Source organism: Sarcophilus harrisii, chromosome 5 (assembly GCF_902635505.1).
Source record: "Sarcophilus harrisii chromosome 5, mSarHar1.11, whole genome shotgun sequence".
Lineage (NCBI taxonomy): Eukaryota > Metazoa > Chordata > Mammalia > Dasyuromorphia > Dasyuridae > Sarcophilus > Sarcophilus harrisii.
The window spans coordinates 13,523,521-13,539,970 of NC_045430.1; the positions used below are offsets into that span (position 1 = coordinate 13,523,521).

The window sequence follows — 16,450 nt, forward strand, 5'->3', positions numbered from 1 at the left end:
TCTGACATTTCCCATCTCTGATATATCCTGTTCTAAGGCCCTTCTCACAGCTCTGACATTCCCTGTTCTGACTCCCCTTCCAGCTCTGACATTTCCTGTCTCCTGATCCATATGAACTAATGATTCTCCCCAAACCCTGTAGAACCCAAAGACATAGTGATTACTTCTCATAGATGATGTCACAAGATTCCTGCCCAGTCTGGCTTTGTCATCTTCTGACATCCTTCCCAGATTTGCAATTCTTTGCTCTTGCACCCCCAGATTTCCATCTTGATCTAGAACCACCCACCCAAGGTGGATTCCTGTCCCTTTTCAGAAAAGCACTTCAGGCATCTCTCCCTCTCTAGAAGGACTCCTTGAGCCTGGGATAGAAGAGAACTTACCTTCCCTCCTTAGTCCCGGAGTATCACCTGAGGCTGATGCCCTAGAAATGGAGGATGGAGCCTTCCGGGGACTATCAGCCTGTGCACGCTCCTGATGCCTAGAAAACATCATGATGAGCCTCTCAGAGTCCCGGGGCTTATTGAGCCAGTCGGCAGCATCCAAGTCCTACATGGACACAAGGGGTGAGAGATTGGGAAGGGGGATACTTCCAAGGAGCCCTGATCCCAGGGTCTCATGGGGTTAGGGAGCAATGCCTAAGCAGGGGTTTAGGGCTCCTGGAGTGTTAAGAAGGGATGAGAAAATGACCTCCTCTCTCAGAACAGTGTAGCACAATGGGAAGAACACTGGAATCGGAAAAACGAAGGTTCAAATTTCATCTCTGTTCTTTAGCTCTATGACCCTAAACAAGTGGCTTAATCTGTGCCTCAGTTTCCTTATCTGTAAAATGAAGGAGTTGTACTTAAAAGCTTTTCAAATCTCTTCCAGAACTAGGATCCTATGATCTTTCACAGAGGTGGGGGACATGTGTAGAGACTCGAGTAATGTTCTGGTTAGTTTTGCTGAAGTGCTTTTAAATTCTTTTTAAGAAGGGATGGCTTGGTGGGTAATAGATGCAAGAGGGGATATATTTGAAAATAAGGATGATGTAAAAAACAAGACATACCAATGTAAATTAAAAATCTGAAAAATTAAATGAAAAATAAACTAGTTACCAAAAAAGAATTAAAAAACTGGAAAGAAATAAATTCCTAGACTTTTTTTTTTCTGGGGGTAATCATTTTACTAATTTTGGTTAGTGAATAATTAATTAGAAGATAGTCATTTGGCTTTCTCTCATAAAAGATGAATCATGGACACCTCTCAATGTTTATATGATCCATCATGAGGTTAAACCTAAGCACCCCTCGAGGACTGCATCATGTTGTGTGAAGGAGCTCAGACCTAAGAACCTGGGTTCAAATCCAATCCAACTTCTGACATTTGCTACTTTTGTGATCTTGGGCAATTCACTGTCTGAGCCTCAATTTCCCCATCTGTAAAATGAAGGGATTAGATTGGAAGATCTCTGAGCTTCCTTTGTCCTCTAAAAGGATGAGCCTAAGATCCTCTAAGTACCTGCCCTGATTCTCAGGTGCCACAGGGCAAAGTTCTGCCAAGGGTTTCAGCGTCCTACTGCTTCTGCCCCCAACTCCATCCCATCTACAGACCAAAATGGGAACAGAAAGTTTCTTCTGGGCACCCGAGGGAGCCCCTAATTTTAAACGCAGAATTCAAAGCCAAAGGGAACCAGACAGGCTCGCCCCAAGAATGAACTTGGCCAGGAGGCAGGGATCCCATCGGGTAGCCCTGTCAGCTCTGGGATTCGGCCAGGAGCTCGTGTTTCTGGAGCATTTTTTCAAAGGATGTCTATATTGCTCATCACCTACCTACACCAAACCTGGTAAGGTGGTGGCGCAAATTGCTTCTTAGGCACAGATCTGATTTCACCAAAAAAGGGAACTCCTGGGTGAGGAAATTCCCTCTCCCATGGCAGATCAGCCTCCCCTTGGAATTTTGGGTACTAAGAAATTACTCAATTTGCTGCTCGTGCCCTCTGCCAGTGGGTGTTACTGAAGGGACTTGAGCCTGGATCCTCTTAACTCTGAGCCCCCATCCTCTCTTTGTCTATTCTATCACACCCATTTTAGAGACGAGGAAAGCAAGGATTTGTCTGTGGTCACTGGTTTTCCCTCTAAGCCAAGCCCAGGGCTCTGTCCACCAGATCAGGCTGAGTCTGGGGAGCTGGGGTGAGTCCGATGGGCCACTCTGCCCCCCTAGGAGTTCCCTGCCCCTGCTCACCACAGCGTCTGGGGTACTGATCTCATCAGGACAGTGGGAGCCCGGGCTGCAGTCAGGGCTGGTGCTGGCAGCGACTTTGCCGGCCTGGCTGGCCTCTGAGGAGTTTCTCAGCTGTGTGCAGGTGAGGCTCTCTAGGTAGGGTACCCCACTCCCAATCTCTTGGCACCCAGGCTGGGTCACGGGGCTCTCTGCTGAGGGCCACTCCACTGGAACCCCCAAACTAGAAAAGACAGACACAACAGCTGCTGCCGAGACGCGCAAGTCACTACGGTATAATGTATAGGGCAATGGACTGGGTGTTAGAAAGACCAGAGTTCAAATCCCAGCTTAGACACTGAATAGTTATGTGACTGAACAAATCACTAGATTTCTCTGTGCCTCAGTTTTCCCAGCTGTAAAATGACTCAATGATTCCCTTCTCGTTCTAAATCAGAAACTGTTCCTTCCCCAAAAGAGATGGTGAATTGGGAGAAACGGACAGACAGGGGGCCAGAAATCTGTGTGTTACAGATGTATACATGTAATGATCTCTGTCCCTGAATCTCAGATTCAGACGGGATGATAATGTTCATATGACCACAGGGGAACTCCGATGAAAGAGAGTCAGGACAATGACCTGTTGGAAAGCTCAATAAAGTGATCTCGGAACAAGCCGAGGGCTGGGGAGCCCCTGTCTGACACATAAGCTAGTAAAGGTCACAGTAGAGATTTGACTTTCACAGATGAGGAAGCAGACAGAGAAAAGAAGGGGACTTGCCTAGTGTCTCCAGGTTTGTAAGTATCTGGAGCAGAATTTGAAATCAGATCTTCCAGATTTTAAGCCCCACCTGCCACTTTCCTACTAGAAATATGTCTATTTATCTTCCTATGTCAGCTGTTTATGGCCCATATTAGACTGTCCCTTCTCGCCCCTCCTCCATGCCATTCCCTTTGTCCCATTACTGAAGGGACCTCCATTTTGGGGAGTGAGGGCAGGCCAGCTATGTTCCCTTCCCTTCCCAACTAGGCTGTGATCAGATATGGGCATCTTCCCTTCCCCTCCTCCCTTTTCTGTATTGTCTTCCCCTATTAATTTTAAGCTCCTTATTAATTATAATAATTGTGATAATTTAATTGGAAGTCCCTTTCTTTTATTTGTATTGATATTTTGCTGCTTGGTTCAGTGCCTGGCACAGAGTGGGTATTGAATGGATTTAATTCACCAGCCTGTCTGCCAGTTTCCGCCTTTGTGTAATGAAGGGGTTTGACTGGGGGACCCCATAAGTCTACAATTTGAAGTCTCATCCGACAAAATGAATAAGACTAAGAAGTTTTTCCCAGGATGTCTGGGAATTGCACATCACTAATAACCATGTGGAAAGACAGACCGGATCATTAGTCCTGAGAAAGGTCATACCCTTCCCAACAAATGATCCAAGGGGCTAAAAGATGGAACCAGCCACCCTGGAGAGGCTCTGGGTAGTCAGGGCCCTGGTGGGATGCTGTTGGAGATGCCCGTCAGCCTGATATTTCTATACAACTTTTGGGAATTGTGTGAGAAAAGTCCCCAAATTGTTCAGAGGTTCTGACCCAGAGATCTCCTTGGTGGGCACATATCCTCTGGGGAGTAGAAATAGAAGGTAAAGTTCCCATTGAGCAAAATATTTATAGCAGTAATGTTTGTGGTAGACCCTCCCCCACAAAAAAACCCTCCAACTCCTTAAACTAGAAACCTAGTAGATGCCCATCAGTTGTGTGAATCACAACAGAATGGAATTCAATGGCCTCAGAAGACATAACCACTGTAAGAAATTCATACACTTAACACTTCCTGGCTGTGTGACCTTGGGCAAGTCACTTAACCCCAACTGCCTCAGGAAAAAAAAGAAAGAAAGAAAAAGAAAAAAAGAAAGAAAAAGAAAAGAAATTCATAGACAGGAGAAAAGTCAGCAAAGAGAAAAGATACTGTGGGATCACAATGGTGGACGGGAAAGCAATATTTAATGGCAGCCAACCCCAGATTAAATATGGCAAATGACCCAATTCCAGATAAAGATTCATGAAGGAACCTCACTTTTCTTGGAGAGAGGGAGGAGGGAGACTGGCAGGGGAATGTCGCCTAGAGAAGTGTTGGGACAGGAGACCCAGGTTTTGCTTTAACTTTTTTTTTTTTTTTTCTGGGAAGGGTCAGTTGAAATGAGTGTGATATTAAAAAATCTATCATGAAAACTAATCTTTTTTCTTCCCTTCCTCCCTCCCTCCATTCCTCCCGTTCTTCCTTTCTTTCTTCCTTCCTTCCTTCCTCCCTCCCATTCTCTCTCTCTCTCTCTTTCTTTCCTTCCTTCCTTCCTTCTAAAAAGGGAAAAAAATCTGGGATGGGTCAGCTGAGTAATTGGAAGTGTGAAGATAAAATCCTTTAGTTTTGAGGAGAGGTCAATAGTGGGATTGATGTTCCCAGAATTCAAAACGAAAGGATCAAATGCCTGCAGAGACCCAACAAGTAGACATTTCAGCCCTGGGGGCTTCTGGGCAACAGAAGAGCCGAAAGAAGTGGGGCCAGGAGCTGCTGGGAGAGCCGTCTGATGCTGTGAACTTGGGCAAGGAGAATGCAGAAATATGATCCGGACTGTACGAGACACCTGGGCTGTCTAGAGTTTGCACCTGGAAATGCCCTCACCCTGGAGAAAGTTTAGCCTTGCCACAGACTGGTTGAGTAACAACCATAATAAAGGAGACCGAAAGGTGTGAAAGAAAGGATTTGACTGTGGACTCTTAGAATCTGGCTTCGAATTCGGCTTCAACCACTTACTACTTTAGCTGTGTGACCTTGGACAGGGCTTTGCTTTTCTCTTCTATTAAATGGGGAGCTGGATGAGAGGATCCTAGAATTCTCTTGCAGCCCAGCTCAGCATCAGGAGAGGTGACCTTGGGCTCCAAAAGACTCAGTAGGACTCCAGGTCAGGGAGGTCCTACCCAGAGGAAAAAGCCCATCACCATCTTGAGACAAGCTTAGTGTAGGCCCATGGCTCTGGAGCCAGAATGGACCAAGGCTACTGAATCCAGCCCTTCTCTCCTCATTTTTTGTTAAGAATAAGAAACCTGATCTAGATCATATAACAAAGTGTGTGATACAGGATTTGAACCCACATTCTCTGGGTTCCAAGTCCAGGACATTCTCCAGTCTATCATGATACCTCCAGAGAATTATTGTCTTCATTATTATCATCATTATTATTATTTTGGCCACAACAATTCATGAGGAACTCTGTGGAGAGATAGTGACCTGGATCAGGAAAGATCTACCTGGAAGACGGCTATGGGCAGACCAAGAGTGTTCTCGCTATTCTACAGAGAGGGTTAGAAAGCAAACATCAGGATTTGAACTCAGGTCTCTGGTCTCCAAGTCCAGGGATGTGTTCAGTACAGCATCACCTTTCCCAAAGGGGTGGCAAGGGGGTGAAGAGGAAAAGAGTGGGGGAGGAGCAGCATGACAACTCTGATAGCAGGAATCGGACCACAGGGCAGGGCTCTCTGGCGCCCACGGGGTGAGGGCATAGGAAGGACTTCACACCCAAGGATGAGCCTCTGTCACCAAAGGGCAAGCCTAGAGGAGCCAGCCAGGGTTCAGGGTTCAAGGTTCAGAAGAAGGCTTCTTGAGACCAGCAGAGGACCGCCACCCTCCTCCTCCACCCTCTACAAAGTGACATGCAGGGGTCTGGACCAGGACCTACCTCTCAGGCTTATGCCCCAGAGCAGTGGCCACCACCAACTCACAGCTGGGGCTCAAGATGCAGAGGGTATCCTTGGGGTGCTGCGGGCCTCGCTTCAGGTCACAGTAAGGGACCTCGGCCCCCAGAGGTGTCCCTGTCTCCTGGAAAAGGAGAGGAGTAGCTGTTGAGACACGAAGGAGCAGATACCCAAACGTGGGGGCTCCTCCACTTTGTTTTAATCCCTCAATGGGGGCAAACGCGAGATTTTGTGTGTTTGGGGGGGGGGCTGCATGAAAGCAACTTTCCCCCCTCTGTGAAATAAGAAGATTGGACTGGATGGTCCTTCCGGCTTTAACTCCTGTTGCTAAAAAGTCAGTGTTGAGCTTATCCTTTACAGATCCCTGTAGTGTGCCTTGTAATGTGTGTGCTGTTATCATGGGTGGAGAGATGTGCTTGTGATATGGGGTGCAGAAGAACAAAAGAAAGTAGACAGGGAATAAGGACAGAAGGAGGGAAGAGGGAAAAGAAAGAGCATGGGATTTCAGAATGTCAGAAGGACTCCAGAACAAGGGATGTCAAAACTGGGAGGGGCCTTAGAACAGGGGATGCCAGGGCTGGGAGGGAGCTTAGAACAGGGGATGTCAGAGCTGGGAGGGAGCTTAGAACAGGGGATGTCAGAGCTGGGAGGGAGCTTAGAACAGGGGATAGAACAGGGAATGTCAAACCTGAGAGGGACTTCGAAAGAAAATGTTAGTAATGTAGAACATCAAAGTTGAAAGAGACTTCAGAACATAGAATGTTAGAATATAGGATGTCAGATTGAAGAAATTTCTTAGGATTTGGAATATCAGAACTCAGGGAACCCTTAGGATGTTAGAACACAAACTCTCAGAAGTAAGCAGGACCTTAGAACATAAATGTCAGAGATTAGAACTTTAAAAAATCAGGGTAGGATGTTAAAACATAGAGTATTAATACTTAGAATCTACGCTAACAAATAATAAAATAACAATTCATAGTATATGTACTCATAAATTAGAACTGGGCCTATTTTCCTCCAGACACCCCTTTTTGCCCCCGGTGACCTCGGTAAAAAAGGATATAAAATAAGTAAGCAAACCAAACAATTGCTAATAATAAATCATAATTTTGCAACTCCCACATTCAGTTACTGGAACCTATATAGGGTGGAAAACTACAGTTTGAGGAGCTGAGTCTTAAAGTACCAGAGCTAGGAGGAACTTTAGAAAACCGTGTCAGAACTGGAAGAGACTGGAGAACTTAGAAGGGAAGGATTAAGAGGGATGTCAGAATGGGAAATGGGAAAGCTGGGAAATAGAGAACATGGAATTTTAGGACGTAGATGATGAGTGCAAAGAACATCAAACTGTTAAGTCGGAGTGTTGAAACTTGCAGGGATCTTAGAACACAGAATGTCAAAGCCTGTATCACCAGAGCCGGAAGGGGGCTGAGGACATAGAACGTTAGAACCCAGGCGTGTTGAGAGCTGGAGAGAGGCTAATTCAGGGGTTCTCAACCCTTTCTGGGTCCCTCCCTGGCCCTTCCCAGAAGCAGGTTTTAGGAGCGTTAACGACATAGGGTGAGGATGCTGAAATCCAGGATCCAAGAGCATTTTAGAACAAGTTCCAAGAACCCAGTCCCTGCTCTAGAATATCCCACAGGTGCAAAGCCGGACCTGGAGGTGACCCATGGCTCCCCGCAGGGCCCCAGGCGGGTATAGGAGAGGTAATATAAAGGAACTGGGACTCAGCCAGCAGAGAAAAAGGGAAGATGAGAGCAACGGGGAACTCTGGGATGAGGAGGGGGCGCCTTATGGGAGCGTGATGGAGGGAGATCGGGGGCTCCCCTGCCGCTGACCGGGCCCGGGGTGTGGCGGCTCTGGGCCGGGCCAGGGGGAAGCAGCTCAGCGCCCTTCCCCCGCCCGGGCTCCCCCACCACGTCGCAAGCCCTCGAGGAGTGGGGGAAGTGCGGGCTCCCGCGTCCTCCATCCCCGCCCCGCCCCTTCTCTGCTTACCTCGGTGCCGAGGGCAGGCTGGAGGGCTCCGGGCAGGGCAGGGCAGGCCGGCTGTCAGCACCCTTGTCCCCCCGGGGGGCGCGATGCTCGGGCCCCCGCGCCGCGGCCCTGACTCCCAGCCCCGGCGAAGCGGCAGTAACCCTAGAGGGGCTGGCCGGGAGGGAGCGAGGGCCCTCATTACTCTTTCATAAGCCGGAGCCGGGCCAAGAACAATGCCGCAAATGAAACCGGCCGGAACTTGACACCTGCCGAGCTCACCTGAGGGCCCCAGGGAGCAGGGAGAGGGGCCCAGGGATCCACACACCCCGCGGCTCCCCGCGGGGACGGAGCCCGCGCCTCGCGGTGCCCCGGACCCACCGGCCTCCCCGGGGTGGGAGGACAGGGCAGTGAGCGGGGACCGACCCGGGCCAGAGGACAATCCCAGAACCCCCTGGGTCTCTATTCCGGACCCCGATGGGGAGAAGGAGCCGCGGATGCCTGAGCCCCCGTGAGGGCCGTTCCCAGGGTCCGGCTCTTTGGGACCCAGTAGGAGCTCCACAGCCGGGAGCTCGAGCTCCAGGCTTTCCCAGTGTGGGGAGGAGGGGACGAGGGCCTGTGGCTGGGGACAGAGTGTCCTCACCGGAGCCAGATCTGAATCAGAGCAGGTCAGTGGGTGGAGGCTGTCCCCAGGGGCCGGTGGGGAGGTTAACCAGATGCACAGCTCAGGCGATGTTTGCCCTTTCTTCTCCCTCTACCCTTCCCCCTTGTCGCGCCCAAGGGGACCTTCGCTTCTCTCTCTCTGATTTGGTGCTCAGACTTCTTGTCTCTGTTTCCCCTCCCTCCCCTCACAGAACAACCCAAATCCCTTCTGGGGCCATGACCCAGTTCCCAAAGAGAAGCTGGCTTCTCACACACCCTCACTCTATCTCCATCCGCCCTCCTACCCCGGGATCTGAGAACCCACAGCGATAGCTCCCGCTCCTGGGCCGGTCCCATGATGCAGGTTGCCTCAGTTTCTCCCCCATGCTCAATACCCAAATCTCCTTTTTGATCTAGTGAGTGGTGGCTTCGGCCAGAGGGTGAGAGTAGGATTTCTCAGGCTGATCTTAGATCCCGTAGCTCTATGGCAACTTATTCTCCTTCTTGCCCCGCATCCCATTTGTCGGCATTTGCTATTCCCTAACCTCAGCTTGCCATTTCCCTCTTCCGAGCATGTGCCCAGGTTATCCCTCCGTCCCAGCGAGCCCTGCTCCACACCTGGGGCTTTCAGAATCCTTATCAGATGTCACTTCCTCTGAGCTGATTTCCTGATTCCCACTTCTCCCTTCTGCTGAAATTTCCCTAGAAGGCTCCTCAAATTTCCAAAGGGCCCATTGGTGGAATTCTTCCATCCCCCAATCCCTCTCTACTTTCTATCATGTTTATGTGTGGTTTTGCTAGCAGGGCTGAGTCATTTTTTAATCTCTGCTTCCCTGGCTTGGAGCACGGTGCCTTACAACCCTACAGAAGGTGCTTAATAGAATTCTGATTGGGTTTGAACGACTGAGTCGTCAGGGTCCTACAGACTTGGCCTTGATTCCATGGGAGCTGACTGGGGTCCCAAGGCATCTTACCAAGATCACACACACATACACAAATCGGGAAAGGGGCAGCTCGGTGGTGCAGTGGATAGAGCACCAGCCCAGAAGACAGGAAGACTTGAGTTCAAATCTGGTCTCAGACACTTAACACTTCCTGGCTGTGTGACCCTGGGCAAGTCACTTAACCCCAAGTGCCTCAGCAAAGCAAAAAACAAAGATACATAAAAACTCATTGGAATTTCCCAGAACCACCGGAGCATTCTAGAAGAAGCTCTTCATGCAGCTCTGTCTGTGTCCTTGTAAAAAGCACCAATTTCTTTCTGTTCAGAGTTTCCCTGAAACTAATTTTTTTCCAGAATCAGATTAATTTCCCTTCTTCAAGGACCATTTGTCTAAAACTTTGTGCAATGTTCCCAAGTGTGACCATAAACAACAGCAAAGAGCTTCAGGCCTTCTTTACACTTAGTGCTTGGCTCTAGATTCTCTCAATGGATTTTAAAAACAAAAACTACAAAAGTTCCATGATTTTTTGGAAGTTTGACACCTCCTGGGTTGGAACCTAGGCCAAAAGTCCCAGCTGACTTTGGCAAGCCCCAAGGGCATGGGTCATAGCAGTATCACAGACAGCTGAGAAGTCAGTGAGATGGAGACAGGGATGTTTTGAAAGGGGGTAGTGGTCAATCACTCACCCAAATCAATCACATGTTTTTAAGCACCTACAGTATGTAGCACTGGGCAGGGATTAGTTTTACAAAGATAAACCCCTGAACGCTCCCTGCCCTCAAAGACCTTATATCTGAGTTTGGGGATGGGGTTGTACCACATGATCTCTGGTGTCATTTCTGATTGTTTTTTCAAACTTCTCTGATTGCCTAATTTAATCTTCCCAATCTCCTCTCTCTCTCTCTCTGTTTCTCTCTGTCTCTCTGTCTCTCTCTCTCTCTCTGTCTCTCTCTCTCTCTTTGTAGATGAGAAAATTTAAATTGGAGAACTGACTTGTCCAAGGTTATATTGTGCATGGGTGATAGTTCCAGGCCTTCTGAATCAGTCACTGACTTTATTCCCCATCCTCAATCCTTCTCACCCAGCTGACTTGATACGGTTGGCTTACCTGCTGTGTGCCGGGGTCATAGTGGGCCTCCTGGACCTCAGAACAATTTTGGCAGTGACTCTCCGCAAACACACTGGCCTCAGAGTGCTTCCGTGAGATATTGTCTGTCACCTTCTCCATCATGGAAAAGATCTAGGCCAGGACTGTGGGCCTAGGATGGGACCCACTCACTGGCAGGCACCTAGAATCAAAAAAAAGAAGACAGATGTCAGCTATGTCTGCTCCCAAGTGCTCTCCTTCCACTCACACACACACACACACACACACAACTGGTCTTCCATTGGACCATCAAAGGTATAATCTTCACCACTGCCAATGATAGCCAATTTAAAAGGTAATCACTACGTCCAAAAAAGAAAAAGAAAAAACCATTGTGTAGCCAGTCATCCATGGAGTGGGGTTTTCCACACTTAGACAAACCAGACCTGGGGGAATCAGCCAACACTTGTACATAGAATGGAGAGCGTTCTACAGCTAGGCTCACTTCCAGGATGTGATAAGGAATCAGGGGGATACTCCAGGGAGGAATAAACAGGCCCATGGACAGAGACACAGTCTAGACAAGAATGGTAAGATTTTACTTACATCCTTCCCATGAACAGATTTGTAGGTTGTTTAGATCCAGAATCCCTTTGAAAGTAAAAAGTCTAAAAAAAAGGAACTGCGCTCTACAGAATCAGGGGATGTTAGAGCTAGAGCTTGAAGAGATCATGGAACAGAGATCTGTGCTGGAGAGACCTTAGAACAGCAAATGTCAGAGCTGGGAGGGGACTTAGAACAGGGGGTGTCAGAGCTGGGAGGGAGTTGAGAACAGGGGATGTCAGAGATGGGAAGGGGCTTAGTACAGGGGATGTCAGAAGTGGGAAAGGGTTTAGAGCAGGGGGCGTCAGAGCTGGAGGGGCCTGAGAATAAGGAATGTCAGAGCTGGGAGGGAGTTTACAACAGAAAATATCAGAGTTAGGAGGGAGTTTAGCACAGGAGATATCAGAGTTGGGAGGGCCCTTAGAATAAGGAATGTCAGAGCTGGGAGAGGACATAGAACAGGGAATACCAGAGCTGGGAGGGGCCTGAGAATGGAGAAGAATCCCTTATAGTAAAGTTTCAGAGTTGAGAGGGCTTCAGAAGAGGGACTGTCAGAGCCAGGAGGGATTTTAGAACAAGGAATTTTGAAGATAGAAGGAATCTTAGGTGTTCTTTAACAGCCCCTCCCACCCCTTCATTTTACACAGCAGGAAACTGAGGCCCAACAGTGTGAAGTCCTAGAGAGAGCAGACGGTTCCAGAGCTGAGTTTCCCAAGCAGCAGCCTCCCTCCCTCCCAACCTCGTCCTCCTCTCTGCACTGTTAGCCTCGGTCTGAATCAGGGGCAGGGTCATTGCCCAACAAGGCCCAAGAAGAAACTTAGGAATCCTTCAGAGACTCGCTGAGCCGATCTGTTATGTATAATTATCTTATTAGCCGGTTCCCGGAGGCAGCAGGCAGCCCCTAGCATGGGCTCCTTCTCCTTGCCTCTTGCAGCTCACAGGAAGGGAAAGGGAAGAGTTTATAGAACCCTTTCTCTTGCAAACAAACTGAGCCAGGCTGGGAGCCCTGCCCCATTGCCAGCCTGGGCCACCCAGAGTGGCCCAGAGTCCCCCCAGACCTCGGGGAGCCGAGCACAGGGAAGACGAGCTCCTCTGCCTACCCTGGAGCTGGAAGGCCCCCGTAACAACACTAATTTCTATGTCCCTAGCCCTACAAGAGCGCTAAAGCTCACTCAGGCCAAGGAAGCGAGCAGAGCAAAGCTCATCGGGACTGGTTTAAAGTTAGGGCGAAAGAGCGGAGTCTTTGGGGTCGGAAGGTTTGGCTTCCAGCCTCGACTCCCGTTAGCATCTGGGGGGTGGCCCGAGAAGCCACTTTGGAACCCAGATTCCCACCCCACGTGCCAAATACAGGAATCGGACCCGAATCCTCTTCGCTCCCTTCAGCTCTTGCCCAGGACGGCTCTGCCAGTGGGTGCCAGGGGTGCCAGGGGCAGAAGTGCAGCTCGGCTCTCTCCTGACCTTTTCCGTACCCCCAACAAGCCCCTGATGAATTTCAGGGCAAGCTTTTGGGCCCGAGGACCAAGGACTTGCCTCCTTCCCCAGGGACCAAGGACTAGCCTCCTTCCCCAGGGACCAAGGACTAGCCTCCTTCCCCAGGGACCAAGGACTAGCCTCCTTCCCCAGGGACCAAGGACTTGCCTCCTTCCCCAGGGACCAAGGACTAGCCTCCTTCCCAGGGACCAAAGACTAGCCTCTTTCCCTAGGATCCCCGGGGTAGCCTCCGGCCGATGGATGAAGCTGGGCTGGGAGGGGCGAGGTCTTTTTCTGGCAGAGCCGGACCCCAGTCCTCCCTGGGGGGTCTTCCTGGCCCCCCGGATCTGCCTTGCCATTTCCCCCCCTCCCCCCTACTGAGCGATCTCCTCGGCTGGAAGGCCATTTCCTCCTCCCTTCTCCCTCCTCGTCGTCCCAGTTCTCGCCCTGACAAGGACGGCGTGCAGAAAGCAGGCTCACTCCCCGTCCTTTCCTCTCCGGAGAGAATAAAGAATCCCGGCTTCCCGGGGCCACTCAGAGCGGGCCCCTCACCACGCATCCCCACCCAGATTTCAAAAAGAAAAAAAGATTAAAGACCTTGCACGCAAGGAACCCAGGCTGCTAAGCGACCTTTGCAGAGGACCTGGGATTTGCAATGAATTATTCAAAAGGCTCCCGGGGAGAAATCAGTCCCGGACACTGGCGGGAGGGAGCATTATCCTGGGCAGTGAGTGCACTCGCTGCTCCGCGCCCCGGCTCCTTCTGCTCAGCATGCACGCGCTCACTTTCTCCTGCATCCCTGCATCCCTGCACCTCTCCATCCCGCACCCTGCATCCCTGCACCCCGGCATCCCTGCATCCCTCCTTCCCTCCATCGGGCCCCCGTACCTTGCATCTGTCTGGGAGTGCGCGCTCCGGCTAAGCCGAGGACTCCTTCTCTCTTCTCTTTTTCCTTTTTCTTTCTTTCTCTCTCTCTCTTTTTTTAAACACAATGAATCCGAACGTTCCCTAGGAGGGGAAGGAGATAGGCCGCTTCCCCTTGCCAGTCTTCCATAGGCTCCATCTAGGAGACTCATTTGCATGAAGCCCTCCCTATTGGCTTTTCGGGAGTGGGGGCGGGGCTTCGGAAAGCCGCCTCAGGGGCGCCGGGCTGGCAGCTAATTTGGCCTCGGGGCAGTGGGCAGGCTGCCCAGACTGCTTGTCCGGTGGCTGCGATTTGACCCGAGGGGTCCCCCAGCGGAAGGAGTGGGTGGGGGGAAGAGGGCCCCCCCAGAGGCAGCCTGATATCCCTTTGATCTCCTTACCTGTCCAGGTAATCGTCTGTTCACCTGACCTCCCCTTGCCTCAGTTCTCTGCCACTGTTTTTCCTCTACATAATCGGGGAGGTGTGTGCTGATTCTGGGTTTAGGGGAGGACTGCTGAAACTCTGGCTATGACACCATCTGCACAGCTATGGACAGCTACCTTCTCCTCTCTGAGCCTCGACTTCCCCTTCTGTAAAATGGAAGAAGTAGGACCAAGTTACATCTAAAGTTCGGCCGCACTGACCAACAAAACATGGGGGGCGCGTGTGGAAGGTGTAGGGGAAAGTGCCGAGATCCCAGCTCTGTCATCAGGTCCCTTAGGTGTAATAGGAAGGAAGGAATAGGGCTGGACCATCCCCAGGTCCCTTCCAGGCTCTGATATTTTATTTTCCAACAATCCCTATTCTAAGGTCCCTCCCAGATCTGATATTCTATGGTTTTCTCCTTTCTAATTCTTGCTCTTCCTTCAAAGCCTCACTCAGTACTCACCTCCTCCAGGAAGCCTCCCCAGACCTGTATTTAACTCATTCAACAATCAATTTAGTAAGTAAGTGCTTATAGTATTTTTAATACTATAAAAAGTTCCAGATGTGGCCCAGGACAGAGCAGGCTGGCCAATCAAGTTCAGCTAAAGACTCATCGTAATTTCACTGACGGAGAAATGGTTACAAATTTTCATCACTGAGGCAGCATGGGGCGATGGGAAGAACCTTGGACTGAAATCACTGGACCTGAATAAAATCCAGGTTCAGTTCCTTATTACCTGAACGATGTTAGACAAAAAACTTCCCTTCTCTGGGTTTCTGTTTCTCCATCAGTAAAATAAAAAAGTTAGATTAGGTGGCCTCTGAGGTCCTTTGGGCTCCATATTTATAATTTCATGCTAATATGGTGGCCAGGCTGTGGGGGCAGGAGGATTGAATCTGCTTTAATGGAGGGAGGACTCGACAAAAGCAGGGACAAAGTACAGAGCCCTTTACTAGATAAAGTAGGGTGGGGAGGGGAAAAGTCCATTTAAGTCATGGTCTTGTAGAGCTCACATCTAGTGGGGATGAGGGCATTGAGGGAAGGGACAGTGCCATGGGAGGCAGTGAGAGAAAACGGGTTGTTACCATTTGTGAGAATAGGACAGTTCCTGGAGGAGGTAAATGCCTTCTTTGCTTGACATGGGGATGATCCTGGATACTCAGAACACACTCCCCCGTTTCATCTCACTGAGCTGGAGCGCCTGTGAGGAGGACTCCAGCCAAGGACTGTCTGTCTGTGGTATTAGGACTAACCTCCTCAGATGGGAAGATACAGCAGATCAGCCTGGGGCTGGAGGGGGAGAAGGGGAGGGAGAGGGAGGGAGAGAAGGAAAGAAGAAATTTTCAGACACAGAAGCTCATAGAGACCATGTCCTTATAGAGATTGTGATCTCTCTTCCTGCAGTTGTGAATCAGAATTCAAAGGCTGGAAGGGCAGAATGGACACAGGAGACAGAGTGAATGATGGGTACCATACACAGGAACTGGGAAGTCAGGAGGAAGAGCTGTATTGGGGCTGAGTTTCGGAGCTATCGAATTTGAGATGCAGGGAGGGTGGGGCACCCAGGTGTGGCCGTTGAGCTCAAAAGAGAGATAAGAATATATTCAATGAGTTGCGTGTCCTACTTGGCTATATATTTATTTGTTGTAAGAGAGAGTTAAGGAGTTAGTAATTAGAGACAGATGGAGAGGGGAGAGAGAGAGAAAAAAGAAAGGAATGAAGGGCAGAAGAAAGGGAGAAGAAAAAAGCATCAGTGAAACATTAATAAAGATACATAAAAGAAAACAAAATGTTCAGAAGGGAATAACAAACAGCAATTTTGTTACCGCCTTCTTAAATTTAATATACAGTTTCAAGGGACAAACTGAATGATACAGAAATTTGAAGCTTCTTTGTGATTATAATAATAAGAAATTTAATAAAATAGAAATATAAGAAATATAATAAAAAGAAAGTTTAAAATTAAAAAAAAAAAAAAAAGAGGAGAAAGAGGGCCAGATTGGAGAAATTTGGAAGACATCTGCGTGGAGGTAGTGGTTGAAACCCTGAGAATAGAAATGATTGTTATGGAGGTGAAGGGACAGGGATTTGGGGAACATCCACTTGATGGAATCAGAAAAGGAAGAGAGAGCAATGGAAGAAAATGAGAAATTCATTGAGAGAGATAGGAGACAAGCATGTGAGAGTGATGTTTCTGAAGCCTAAGCAGAGGAGAATACCCCCCGGGGAGTGGGTGATCAGTTGTGTGTCAAAGGTATAAAGACAGAGCTTCAAAAAAGGCCACCGGATTTCAATGAGTCAATAAACATTTCTTAAAGGCTTACTATGTGTCAGGCACTGTGCTAAATAGGCAAATAAAAAAGACAGACAGCTCCTGCCCTTCAGAAGTTTATAATCTAATGGGGACAGACAACAATAAAAAGGAAAGCTGAAAATGGGGAGAGAAGGGG

At 49.3% G+C, this 16,450-nt stretch overlaps 1 protein-coding gene across 2 annotated transcripts in view; it reads right to left on the bottom strand.

Moving 5' to 3' along the window:
- The window catches only part of TRIOBP (TRIO and F-actin binding protein), a 71,805-nt gene extending 58,171 nt beyond the window's left edge, over positions 1-13,634 (bottom strand). For both annotated transcript variants that reach the window (XM_031940959.1, XM_031940958.1), the window contains exons 1-5: positions 13,558-13,634; positions 10,618-10,798; positions 5,934-6,073; positions 2,224-2,443; positions 384-549 (exon numbers count right to left, since the gene is read on the bottom strand). In XM_031940959.1, coding sequence (XP_031796819.1) covers positions 384-549; positions 2,224-2,443; positions 5,934-6,073; positions 10,618-10,740 — 649 coding nt within the window. In that variant the 5' untranslated portion in view covers positions 10,741-10,798; positions 13,558-13,634. The remainder of the gene's footprint in view (positions 1-383; positions 550-2,223; positions 2,444-5,933; positions 6,074-10,617; positions 10,799-13,557) is intronic.
- Between the last annotated feature and the right edge of the window lie 2,816 nt (positions 13,635-16,450).